The sequence below is a fragment of the Lynx rufus genome, unplaced genomic scaffold (assembly GCF_022079265.1).
Source record: "Lynx rufus isolate CCGP_SWC_20201006 ecotype Redwood Valley unplaced genomic scaffold, mLynRuf1.p SCAF_10, whole genome shotgun sequence".
Lineage (NCBI taxonomy): Eukaryota > Metazoa > Chordata > Mammalia > Carnivora > Felidae > Lynx > Lynx rufus.
The window spans coordinates 70637862-70651153 of NW_025814824.1; the positions used below are offsets into that span (position 1 = coordinate 70637862).

At 44.8% G+C, this 13292-nt stretch overlaps 1 protein-coding gene and 1 non-coding gene across 2 annotated transcripts in view; both read left to right on the plus strand.

Moving 5' to 3' along the window:
• Positions 1–13292, plus strand: part of LOC124524507 (paralemmin-2) — a 73354-nt gene that overhangs the window by 14598 nt on the left and 45464 nt on the right. The window contains exon 3 of the mRNA XM_047096814.1: positions 2020–2150. Coding sequence (XP_046952770.1) covers positions 2020–2150 — 131 coding nt within the window. The remainder of the gene's footprint in view (positions 1–2019; positions 2151–13292) is intronic.
• LOC124505545 (U6 spliceosomal RNA) lies at positions 7412–7517 on the plus strand. The gene has a single exon (XR_006960676.1). It is a non-coding gene; the product is annotated as a U6 spliceosomal RNA (small nuclear RNA).

A 13292-nucleotide genomic window follows, 5' to 3' on the forward strand; every position in this document is an offset into this window, starting at 1 on the left:
TACACATGATTTTATATCATTAAACAATGCTCTATAAATTTTTAAAGTACTTTTTTAACACTGTCCTTGGTGGTAGTTGTAAATAAATTTGCAGGCACCAGGTTACCAATGATGTTTAGCTGTTTAAGTCTGTTGGGATGAGGGTGGTTCCTGTCTACAATCACTTTAGCATATAATCATGAATCACTTGCATATGAACAGACCCATGCCTTTAATGAATGGAAAGCAATAGGTCAAGTGCTATAAATATGCTTCTTTATGCATGTAAGAGTAATCAAACAGGCCTGCACCAACAAAGATTTATAAATAAAAAGCAAGAATCATTCAGTGAACACCATGGCTGCTTGGACACCATACTGATGTGTTGCTAAAAAAAAGTCCCTTCCGAAGTGTTGGAATTCTAAACATTGAAACTTGCTCCTATACATCCAGCAGGGTCTTCACAGCGCTGTGTGGCTGCTGGATTTCTCAATAGAATGGTGAACCAGAACCGTTAATGAATTCTAACTTACTATTACTAAATGTTGGCAATTTTTAGTAACTCATTTTATAGCTTTATAATAAGTGATTTTATTGCTTAATCTGAAGAAAAATGAGAGCCTCCGGAATTGTCTGTCTTTTGCTAAGAGCTGTAGAAAGCAAACTGAAGTATGATTCTGTGTCCACAATATTAGAAATATTCCACTCTTCATTTCCGTAAATCCTATTTAATTGGCTCCAAGCTCTGCATAGCCTGGCTCTTAGCCATCAAAAGGGTTCCCTTTGTTTTACCTTGCTCAGCCTGCCTGACAAGGTCAAACCAGATTCTGATGGAAGTGATGCCTGAAGCCAGGGAACCCAGTGCTTATTCTATGCATAATCTATGTTGAGTGGCTTCAAAGCCATTATAGGACCTGGGAAAAACTGGTCACATGCCCTGCTTCTGGCAGACTTGGGGGTGCACCCTTTCAGGCCTCCATTCCCAGGACTGCTGACCTGCCCAGGGGATGCTTGGCCATGATGCCCGGGGTTCAGCCTCTGCACACATCCAATAGCCACCATCTGCCTTCTCGGGACCATGTAATAGAAACCCAAATCAAAAATCTTCTCCCACGCCTTCCTTGCCTTGCTCTTCGTTTCAGGGAGTTTCCGCATGCCTTTCTTTTGAGCTGTTTCATTTCTCTTCTCAAAGCAGTAATCGCTCCCTCCCGAACTGTTGACCTGAGACTCAAAGCCTTTTTCTTTCACTCCACAATATATTAGTACACTGGTACAAGTGGGGTGCATTATTTTAATACCATTTGGAGACCACTGCTGAGTATGGTTGGGAATCATTAAAAAGCTTATTTCTTTTTTAAGTGTTTATTCATTTGGGAGAGGGATAGAGAGAAAGAGAGGGAGAGAGAGAATCCCAAACAGGCTCCCAGCTGTCAGTGCAAAGTGGGATCATGCCCTGAGCGGAAATCAAGAGTTAGACGCTCAACCGACAGAGCCACCCAAGAGCCCCCATTAAAGAGCTTCTAAGAAGAGCCATAACATAGATTAACCTTTTTGAAAAAACACCCTAAGATGGACTTGATATTGGGTGATCTTAAGAAATTATATAATGGAATTGTAGTTGCACAGAAAAATGTCCTTATGTTTTAGAGATTAATACTGAAATACTTATGGGTGCAATGTCATGATGTTTGTTATTTCCTTTAAAATGCTTTGGTGATAAATATGGGAAAATACGGCAAACTGTCTCATTGTAAAGCTAGATGAGGTACAGTGGCATTCATTATTCAGTTTCCTCTGTTAGAAAAACATGTTTTCAAAAACTTTTTATAGTAGAAAATGTAGAAATAAATCCCTCTGGTGGCTCTCTAGGAGTTGGGCCCCAGGGGAGGGAAGTAGGGAGCCAAATTAGTGAGGAGGCAAAGGCAGCAATTCAGGTGAACACAGATGAGGGGCGGAGCTAAAACCGAGGCACCGCCCACACTGAGAAGGCTGTGGACTGAAAGGTATCATCTAGTTTGTTCTCTTCCCTCACTCCCACAGTCCAAAGTGCTTCGGGAAAAATGGCTGCTGCAGGGTATCCCCGCTGGAACTGCCGAAGAGGAGGAAGCCAGGAGGCGGCAGTCTGAAGAGGATGAATTCAGAGTCAAACAACTGGAAGATAACATTCAGAGGTAGGTGGTTCCCAGCCCAGGGCACCTCTCCACCCCCACTCCCTACACTGTGGTGTTACAGTGCAGTAACCACTACCCTCCTCTAGGGGGCCTTTCTCCGTGCCCGCCCCCTTTCCCAGAGCTTCGGAATTCTATTCCTAAACAGAATACATTTGTATCCTTTAAACTTTTCCAGATAACCCTGTGTTATTACTCTGGGTACTAATTATTGCATTGGGCTGTCATTCGGTACAGTGTTGTTTTCCTGGACCAGGGAGGGGTTGGAAGCAGGCTGCCCCTTCAATAACTGCTCCCCTTTTGAGTTCTTCCATCAGCTTTTGTCCTTTTCCTCCTATGAATCAGGCTGTTAGCTGTTATTGCTGCTGGAGCGGGTCTGTTTTCAAATTTGCTACACTTGATCAATCTGAAGTGGGGAAACTATAGCAGGGGGGTTTGGAATGGAAAGGACAGAGTATAGAAGAGCTGAATGAGGGCACCCCTGTGCTCTAAAAATTCACTTTGTGTTGCCTGCTTGCTCTGCTCAGAGGGTGAGTTGGGTTCCTTTATGGTTGTCAACCAGGTTCTGAACATTTCCATCTGGGAGATAAGTGACCCTCCTGTGGCCAGTGGTTGGACCAAGAACATAGGTTTGCACTTGAAAACTGTAGTCCCACCAGGTCCCAGGACACCTAGCCAGAGATGTGAGACGGGGGTGGAAGGTGGTGATCAGAGATGCCTTGGAACCGAATCTCCCCCTCCATCCCATCCCACCAAACCCTGCCTCAAATATCAACTTCAAGAGCTTCATCTGTTTCTCCTGAGGTGCAAGCTCTCTTAGAACACAAAGGGTAAGAGCTACCTGGCTACCGGCCTTTATACCGAGGAGTGAACGAGGTCTGTGAGAGTACCTGGGGACTCCAATAATGTCGCCGGGGAAAACAGACCGGCCGTAAGCCCTGAAGGCCTAGGTCCGTACTTTGCTTGGACCCTAATGTCCCTCAAAGAGGTCTGAGAGCAGCTTAACTAAATTTTGCTTGTGGGGAAACTAGCTAAGAAAAAGCTGTATGTGATGTGCGTGTGTGCATATACATAGACACACATATGTGGGTGGGTGAATATGTGTCTATACACAAACAGTTTTTTTAGAATACACAGAGTAAAGGCTAAACTATTACCAGCCATTTTAGTTAGATAGATCGATATATGTCGTTAGAAGAAGAAAATTTTAGTCCTGGAAATATGGCATCAAGTTTGTGAGGACAAGTACCTCCAGAATGTACGAAAGGTCTTCCTGTTGGAAGCCCGGAAGGTGGACAGGGGAGGGCCAGGATGGAGTCACTCAGAATCCCAAGCCTCGGGGGTTTCTCTCCTCAGAAGTGGCTCAGCTGGCTGTGTCTTACACAACATGAGGAAGCCAAGGATTATTGAAACTATTGACAATATAATAGGTTGGGGAGGAAAAGGCCACTCGGAGAAATGGTGGAGGAAGTCTCAAAGTGGAGAGTCTACAGTGCTGTCAGCCAGAGGGACAGTGGATACAATGCAGGAGCGTCTCTTCGCCGTCGCTCTGGTTATAAGTTCCATCATTTTCCTGCCCCTTTCTTACTGGTTTTACGTCACCACAACAGATGGGTCTGGTGCAAAGCAGACACTCCACAGCTATTTGGTGAATGAAGGTTTGGGACTGGGTACCCCACATATTGGGCAGAGAAAGCCTGGGAGATTACTCTCCAGCCTAACTTGGCAAAATCCTAGGAGCCAAGTGGCTTGGACACAGTCTGTTCACTACCTCGGATATGAAGGGAGACAGTATACACTCCGATGGGCAGAAAATTTTGTTTAAAATCATTTTTTTCAGAAGCCGTGTATCTTTTCTCAGAGTCTGACAGGGTCACTTCATCTTGTAGGTGTTACAGATGGAAGGTGAAAAGGATTTGGAAAATAGGACAAAATTAGTTATATGACCTTTTCTATTTTTCTTAAACGGCATTAGAAAATGTGGTCCTCCCACCAAATTGGCAGTTTCTCTTCGGCTTGCACACGTATTAGATCACTGTTTTGGCCTCATAAGTGGTAACTCTTACCTGTGGGATGAGCCACCATGTGGAGGGAGAGTCTCAAATCGAGACTGAGTTTTGGCTGAATTGACCATCGGAGTGAAGTGTTAGAGTTAGGGGCTAGTATATTGTTTAGGTGGGCATCACCATATTCAGAAAAATAAGGAAAATCTCTTTTTTTATCTTTTGAGTCAATAGAATAAAGAGCTCACTCAACGTATGCAGGCCATCTCTTGGAGCTCCTTGAGGAGATAGATACCCAATCCGGAAGGAAAGAAATCATAGAAGCCTAAAAGGATGGAGGTGGGGTGCTTAGGCCTTGATTTGGCAGGTTATTTCCTTCTGCCACTTTCATGGCTCTGCTGGGCATTGCATTTGCTGGGGAGTGAACTGCATTCCCTGGAACTGCTTTTCTGTAGGAGCAGGCCAGCCGATGGGCATCATTTCCTGCTCAGGTCCCCCGGAGGAAAGAGTGTCTTCCTACCCTGGAAGTCAGTTTCTGCTTCCCCTCATATGCCTTGCAACTTCTCTACTGGAATGGTTAGCGTCTTTAAGTTCTCGTCTCAAGGGAAGAAGGGAGCTGTCCTGCCTCTTCCCTTAAAGGACCCTCAGCCCCCTAAGCCACTTTCCTTAGTCAGGCCTGGCTTAGTTGTCTCTGACAGTCCTAGCCATTTGAACAGCCCTGAAGGCTCATTGGAAGCACAAGCATCCTGCAGCTCTTACAGCCTAAGCGGACGGGGTATCCTGGCTCCGCTTGTTTCGGCTGAGCTCAGCCAAGTGACTCCAAGACATAGGTTGGACGAGTCTACGCTTGTCCCCCCTGCACTAATGAGCTAACCATGACTGCTTCCTTTTATGGCAATGGCAGAGGAGCAAGAGGGCGGAGCAGAAACAGAACTGCCCATAAGCCATTAGCCAAAGCAAGTCATGGCCACCCCAAAACCCAGGGGAGGAGATGGTCAACCTTCAGTGGGAGGAACTTCAGAGTTGTGTGGCAAAGGGCACAGATATAGGGGAGGGTGAAAACGGGGGGCTAATAGTTCACTCTAACAGCAGTGTGATTGTTCAATTGAAAACTGCAGGCATTAGAGAAAGTCCAGAAAGGTGAATCCATGAGGAACAAGATGAGCTAAAACAACTTGAGAATTCACAGGGACAGGGAGAAGAGAATGAGAGAAAATAGGAGTGGCTTCGAGATCAAATTTAGAATCTGATCTTTATAGAATAGGAATCCTGGAAATTGGCTACAGATCAAATGTAGCAGAACCACTAAATAGAGGGATTGTAAAAGAAACTTTCTCTGTTTGAGACAGATTATCACTCTTTAGGTCTTTAGATCTGGGTCTGCTTATCTAAGTCACTCCCGAACAGTAAGTTAGATTCTCCTAAAGAGATATGCAAACTGTCTTCAAATGACAAAGTATATTAGTACAGTTGTGCCCTGAAGGTATTTCAGTCCCTGCTGCTGAACCAGGAGTCGTTTGAAGAACCTGAAGGAACAATAGAGAATAGTAATCAAAGAGCAGGGAGAATGCCTACAAGGAAAGATGAATGGAAATTTGTGTCATTTAGTTTGGAAAAAGAAAAGGTAATGGCAACCTAATTTAGAACTTCAGTGTGTGTAGGATTTAGGCCATGTCTTAGTTCTGTATGTATGGGCCATTCTGAATTTGATAAAGACTTCAAATAAAGCATGAGAATTTGCACTTAAACCTGTCTCTTTCCTTAGATATCTTCAAGAAGAACATCACCATCTTTCCATTTGAGTCTAAAATTCTTTATAGTGCCAGTAATCATACAGCAAGCTCCAGGTTTACAGACATGTTTTTTCACCAAAGTGTTATTTGTAAATTGGTGGTTGTTTGGAGCTAAGAATGTTGTCTGTCTTCCAAGACTGTAATATGTGGTGCTTAGATTTTGAGGGCAGCCCATAAGGATAAGGAGGGAGGGAGAGATGAAGGAAGGAAGGAAGAAACGGTGGGAGGAAAGAAGGAAGGAAGGGAGGGAGGAAGGAACTAGACTCTTAAATCCTGGGTATTAGAATCACCTGGGAAGCTTTTTAAAAAAATACAGATTCCCAGGCCTTATTCCAGGAAATTTGGATTCAGTGACCCAGCTGAGGAGCGCTGTTTTTTAAAGAGTGCTCCAGATAATCTGTGCAAATCACAGTTCAAGAAAGGTTGCTGTAGGGGCGCCTGGGTGGCTCAGTTGGTTGAGCGTCGGGCTTCAGCTCGGGTCCTGATTTCACAGTTCGTGAGTTCAAGCCCCACATGGGGCTTGCTGCTGTCAGTGCAGAGCCCACTTCAGATCCTATATCCCCGTCCCTCTGCCCCTCCCCTGCTTACACTCCCTCAAAAATAAATTTAAAATTTTTTTTTCAACGTTTATTTATTTTTGGGACAGAGAGAGACAGAGCATGAACAGGGGAGGGGCAGAGAGAGAGGGAGACACAGAATCAGAAACAGGCTCCAGGCTCTGAGCCATCAGCCCAGAGCCCGACGCGGGGCTCGAACTCACGGACCGCGAGATCGTGACCTGGCTGAAGTCGGACGCTTAACCGACTGCGCCACCCAGGTGCCCCAAAAATAAATTAAAAAAAAAAGGGAAGAGAAGTTGCTGTAAATGGAAAAAAGAACAGACCATAAATAAAATTGAATTAATTAAGAGCACTAAAGCACTACAGTGATTACATGAAGGCAGTGGGAAAGGAAGAAGAGAGCTGGTCACTACAATGGATAAACAGACGGCCATTCTTTTGTACAGCTTTTCCCTGGCCAGTGTCAGGACAGCTCAGTCTATTGCTTATTTTCTTCACTTACTAGAAACCAGAGGTAAAATAGGCTAAATATGGTCAGAATTGTTGACAGCCAAATCTTTACAAAGATTTCTTTTTTTTTAAATTTTTTATTTCAAATGACACATCTTTTGTATGCTTTATTTCCTATTGGGGTGCCATATTGAGAAAGCCCAAAGGATTGTTTCTGGCTTGGGCTCATTGTAAACCATTTTCTTTGCTGTCACTATATGTGATGGGTCCCTGGAGCCACACATGGGCCTCACATTGATACTCTTGGAGACTTCTGACAGTTAGATCCATATGACACTTGCCTTCTTCACATCTGCTCCAGTCAACAAGTCCTGTTACTTGCCCTGTGATCTTCCCACTGAAGATGCTCTTTCTAATTTCATCAGGTTTTATTCACATGTTTGAAATGTAGTGTTCCAGTGCTCTCTTAGCAGCACATATACTAAAATTGTAATGATACAGAGAAGATTAGCATAGCCCCTGCGTGAGGATGATATGCAAATTCATGACGCTTTGAAAGTTAAGTGTTCTTAACTTTCTTTGATGAGTGAAAAATACGGGGAAATTTGTTCCCCCCACCTTGGAATTACCCCAGTGAGGATGAGGGACTTCAGGGACTAGTAAATGAAAATGGAACGAGCTCTTTTAAAGCTAGAGTATTAATGCTAGCTCTACTGTTAACTTGCTGTGTGAATCTGGATAAGACTCACACCCTCTCTGGTCTCAGTTTCCTCATCTTTTCAGTGAAGGGTCTTTCAGTATCTTCTAGCTCTGGTATTCTGAGAGTCTTTAATTTGGGAAGTTGGCTAGAGATCCCACTTCCTATGCAGAGAAATGCTGCTGTTGTAGAAGGAAGCGGTTTAGGAGACAGGCCAGAATTGGGGAAGGAGGTTAACTTCTCAGGAGACAAAGCCCCATGTGTGAATCAGTGACTCATCACAGATGACTAATTCATCTTATCAGCTGTCAGTTCTAAAATATGTCCCATCAAATATTGATTGAATAAACTTTTGAAGTCCCGGTTGCTAACCTAGATGGGGCATTGCAACTTTTAAAAAGAAAGTTCAAGACGCCTATGAACTGGCCCATTTCTGCTTCTGAATTAACATCCTTGGAGTGCTTCTGTTGGTCTCTGATGAATACCAGAATTCGCTTAATTTTCCCCATTCTTAAGAGGTTCAATGCAGAAGACTAGAGACATTAGGCATAAGCATGTGTGTGTTGTATGGTGGGATTTTGGCAACCAACAAGAAGACAGCCATCCACAAATAAATGTTCTAGAAAAGGCAACCACAGAAATGTTCATTGGAATCACAAAGGACACTTGCTTGGGATTCAATCTGTTCTTCATCCTGTCTATTTTTTGACTCCATGATGCACTGCTCTCCAGCAGCAGAGCCTGGAGCCCTTACATGGGCAATTCCAAATCTGTGCATCCCAGCCTGTGGCCCCGCCCCACATCCACATCTGGCACTCAACCCTGGTCTCCTTCCCATTCTCTTTGTTTCACCATAGTAAAATCATAGATACTGTAAACCACACAGTGATGTAGTGGGGTCACTTTGTTCCTTGGTCTCTTACTCTCTTCTGGGTCCCTAGCATTTTGGTTTCCACTGAATTCATCAATTTTCTTGTTTTTATCCTCATAACACTGCCACAAAGTAGTGGTAATGATGCCCATAATACAGTTGGGGGAACTGAGGCTTAGGAGGTAAAGTAACTTGTTGCCCCCAATGACCCCAAGTGACCCAAGTGAAGAAGTAAGGGGTGCCTGGCTGGCTCAGCAGGTATAGCATGTGACTCTTGATCTTGAGTCCATGAGTTCAAGCCACACATTGGATGTAGAGATTACTTTTTAAAAAACTAAGTGAATAAGTATTTCAACTGGCTCTAATGCCACCGCACTTTCTCAAACATCTGAACAAAAGTTTAGTTTAAGTTCAAAATTTTGAGACGTGATATTCAGTGAAATCACACTGAAGTTCACCTCAGGATGCAGTGGGGGGGGGGGCTCTTCCCTCCTCAGCCCCCACCAGCGTCTCCTCAGGAAGCAGAATAGCAAGTGTGCCATTGTGAGTGGTCCTCGTGGCTCGGAAGCCTGCCCCCCTCAGGTTCTGTCTGGAAGTACAGGTTCCACTTTAGGCTCGGTTCCTTTTTTCTCTTTCTGAAGCCCTTTGCTCTTGAGTGCTCTTTCTTGACTGTATACAGCCCGAGTCTCTGCTGCAAACAGTATGTTGTTATATAAAAGGCTCCCAGCACACTGATTAGGAACCTGGACCTTAGAGTCTGACTGACTGGATTTGAGCCCCAGTTCTGCATTTGCAAGTTGTTTGATCTTAGACACAGTGCTGCTGTCTGGACTTGAGTTTCCTCACCGGTACCCTGGGGATAGCAATGCCCATCTTGAAGGGTTGTTGTAATGTGTACAGATCATATGCTCTTGTGAAGTGGCAACTACAGTTGGTTGTCAGTAACTAAGAGTGGTGCTTTTGTTGTTGTTTTCTCCTCCATCCTTCTGGAACAGGGTTTCTTAATAGCAGAACTACTGATGTTTGGGCTGGAGAGTTATTATTGTCGGGGAGGGTGTCCTGTGTATTGCAGGATCTTTAGCAGAATCCCTGGCCTCTGCCCAGGAGATGCCAGTAGCATCCTCCCACCCCCAATTTGACAATCAAAAATGTCTCCAAACATTGCTGAGTGTGTCCCCTGGGCCCAGCCGAGAACCACTCCTTCAAAGGCTGAAATTACAGGTGTTGATACTAAAATTATCCCCCCATCAAGTTGCTTCAGAACACAGAACCCTGAAAAGATTTATGTGGCAAAAAAGACAAGAGGTAATACATGCTGGCATGGATGTGGAGAAAAGGGAACTCTCGTGCATTGTTGGTGGGAATGCAAATGGGTGGAGCCACTGCAGAAAATAGTGTGGAGGTTACTCAGAAAATTAAAAATAGAACTACCCTATGATCCAGTGATTCCACTTCTGGGAATCTATCCAAAGGAAATGAAAACACTAACTCAAAAAGATAGCTGCACCCTCATGTTCATAGCAGCATTATTTACAATAGCCAAGACATGGAAACAACCTAAGAGTCCATCCGTGGATGAATGGATAAAGACGATGTGATATACATATATGGAAGATTAGTCCACAATGGAATATTATTCAGCCATAAAAAACGAAGAAATCCTACCATTTGTGACAACATAGATAGACTTTGAAGACATTATGCTAAGAGAAATATGTCAGAGAAAGACAAATATTGTATGATGTCATTTATGTGTGGAATCTTCAAACAAAGAACAGACAAAACAGAAAAGCCCAAAACGTATTGGAAAAGAGATTAGAGTTGTGTTTACCAGAGGCAGAGGGTGGGAAGGAAGGGGAAATTGGAGGAAGGTGGTCCAAAGGTACCAACTTGCAGTTATAAGATAAATAAGTCCCAGGATGTAATGTAATGCACGATGACTGTAGCTGCCTCTACTGTAGGATATATAGGGAAGTTTGTTAAGAGATCCTAAGAGTTCTCATCACAAGGAGAAATAGTTTTCCTTTTTTCTCCTTTCTTTTGATTGTATGAGATGATGGATGTTAGTTGAACCTATTGTGATATTCATTTCACAATATATGTAAATCAAACCATCATGCTGTATGTCATAAACTTACACAACGACATATGTCAATTATCTCTCAGTAAAACTGGGGGAAAAAGATTTATGAAGATAGCATTAATGATTTTCAGTGCAGAATGACAGATGTTTCAGTTGCTTATAGGATAAGGCTTCTCTCAAGCAGTGAACCATGAAAGTCAGTTCTGAGTTAAAAAGAAATGATTGCCTTCTTGTGTGCGTGTGTGTCCAATGCTGCACTGATTTTGCAAAGGCAATGATTTTATGACAGCTCATAAAACCATAGAATCTTAGAGTATACATAACTGAAGGGGAATCTGGATCAACTCCTGTCTGATACTTGAGTTTGCAATGAACCCAGTGAGTGGGAGTCAGTACATAGTCTCTCTCAAAGGCTAAAAGTGACAGGGAACTCACATCCTTGCAAGGTAATACCCAAGTCCACATTGGAACAGCCCTCACTATTACACAGGATCCTTCTTTGGGATGAAAGTTACGTTCCCTGCAATTTCCATTGGTTCTCTGGTCCCTGCCCTCTGGGGCCACATAGAAAAGTCCCTCTTCACAGACTCTGAGGTGTGAATGCTTATGGTTTGTGGTTAGCTCTGGAAGCTAGGACAGGTCGGGGGGAAACACTTCCCTGTTGTGCTCAGCATGTCAACACTGCCCACGTGTCTCGTAGAGGCCATAGTGGAAGAGCCTACTTCAAGAGCCTACTGTGAGATCCCAGGCATCTTGCCTTACTTGGGTTTTGTAGGCTCCATTATGATCGCCTCGTTACTGGTCAGATAAATTGTGTTTAAGGGGTCCATAATAATGAAGATAGCAGGAGAATTTTGTCCATGCACTAAGACCACGTAAGAGCCACATTTGGGGAATGCTTGTATTCCCCTTAAAACAATTGCTATAGTTGAAGAAATTGTGCATAGCCAGCTTTTCTGATGGCTGGTTCCAGACTTTCTGGTCTCCCCTGATCTATCCTCTACAGAAAGTTCCCCCTCTGAAAATCACATTTTTCTGCCCCCTAGCCAGCAATATGGTCCCTTGTGACCTCTCTATATTCTTGATGAAACTAAAATATCAGGTGTCCTGTTGATATTTCCTTCCTTGCTTTTCCCTAATTGTGCATTGTGAAGGCAGTGCATGGTCTCTCAGATCCTTTTCAGCAAGGACAGCCTACGATCTTACGACATGGAGTCCTGACGGTGGAGTCTGGTAGCCGTGGTCCCGTGGCCACGGGGATGCAGGCGGGCTCTGACCTGGGCAGGGAGCAGACACGTGTAGGCAGGCTGGCTTGACGCTCCATCGTCGGGGCCTAGAGCCAGGTCTGTGTCCTAGCCACAGCCCCACCTTGTATCCCCTTCTTGTCTGAGGCCCCAGAGAAGAGTTCAATGGGACCTGAGGCTGCTTGAGACTTGTCACTGCAAGTCCTGCCTCCACCGGCCTTTCCAGTTTCTCCTTCCCCTCACCTCCAAGCTTGAGACCTCCACTGAGCAAGTGGGAGACGAGGTGGGCAGGTCCATTGCCATTCTAGGACCCCAGTTCCCTAGCACACTCGTGCCAGGAAGCTAGAGGAAATGATCCCCTTCTTTCTCCCACCCTAAAATCAACTTCTGCCCATCAGGGATTCTTCGACTCTCTTACCCAAGGTGTACACGTCAGCAGTGGGAATTTCAGGCCGGCTGAGAGGGAAGAGGTGCACAGTCATAGGTGAGTTAGGCTGGGACCCGTTTATTAGGAGGGATTTGCCTACATCCTCGTGCCTGTCCCTTTCCTGAGAAACTGTTTTTAGCACACTTGGAGCACATGTGCAGTTACATTTGCAACATGAATGAGTCAGGTTTATTGTGCCCACGGATTCTTTCTTTATTGAAGTATAGTTGAAGGCTCCTGTGGAGCCTCAGCTGGGAAGATGCAAATGGCTGGTTACTCAAGGGGCTGCGCTCTGTCATCACCTAGAGATTTCTTCACTCACATGTCTAGGGCCTGAGCTGGAGTGACTCAAAGGCTGGGACTAATGTGCAAGGCCCCTCCACGTGGCCTGTCCACAGACTTGGCCTTCTCAGCACAAGGCAGCTGGGTTCTGACCGGGAGCTCCCCAAGGGAGAGTGTCCGGAGGGCAGGCATTACAAGGGACCCAGCTGGAAGCGGCAAGACTTCTTCTGTCCTGGCCACTCAGAAGCGTCATAGCATCACCTGTGCTGTATTTTGCTGGTTTCACCTCAGCTATGAAAGCCAGCTCACTCATAGAGAGGGGAATTAGACTCATATCTCTTCATGGCAGTGGGCCACCACTTGGAAACACCACTGGGTGAACTCCAACCTGCTTTGCTCCCTCATCCTTTCGCAGAAGCAAGCTGTACGAGTATGTGCAGTGGCCCTGCCCTCTTCTTGGTCTCCACACACCTCTTTCTTGTTGGTCATCCAGGTATTCCCAGTCTCCCCCATTCGTACATAATCTCAGGAAAAGCCGGACGAGATGTGAAGCTTTTAGAGGCAGCTGGGGAATCCAAAATTATACATGGGAATCATCAGTTACAAAATTGTAGGAAAGGTCTGGTCATGGATGTTCAAAAAGGGTCTATAGGAGCATATAAGGGGAGGGGTACTGCACACTCAGATTAAGGAGTGCAGGTAAGACTCCCTGGAGAAGGTAATGTTTGAGGAGAA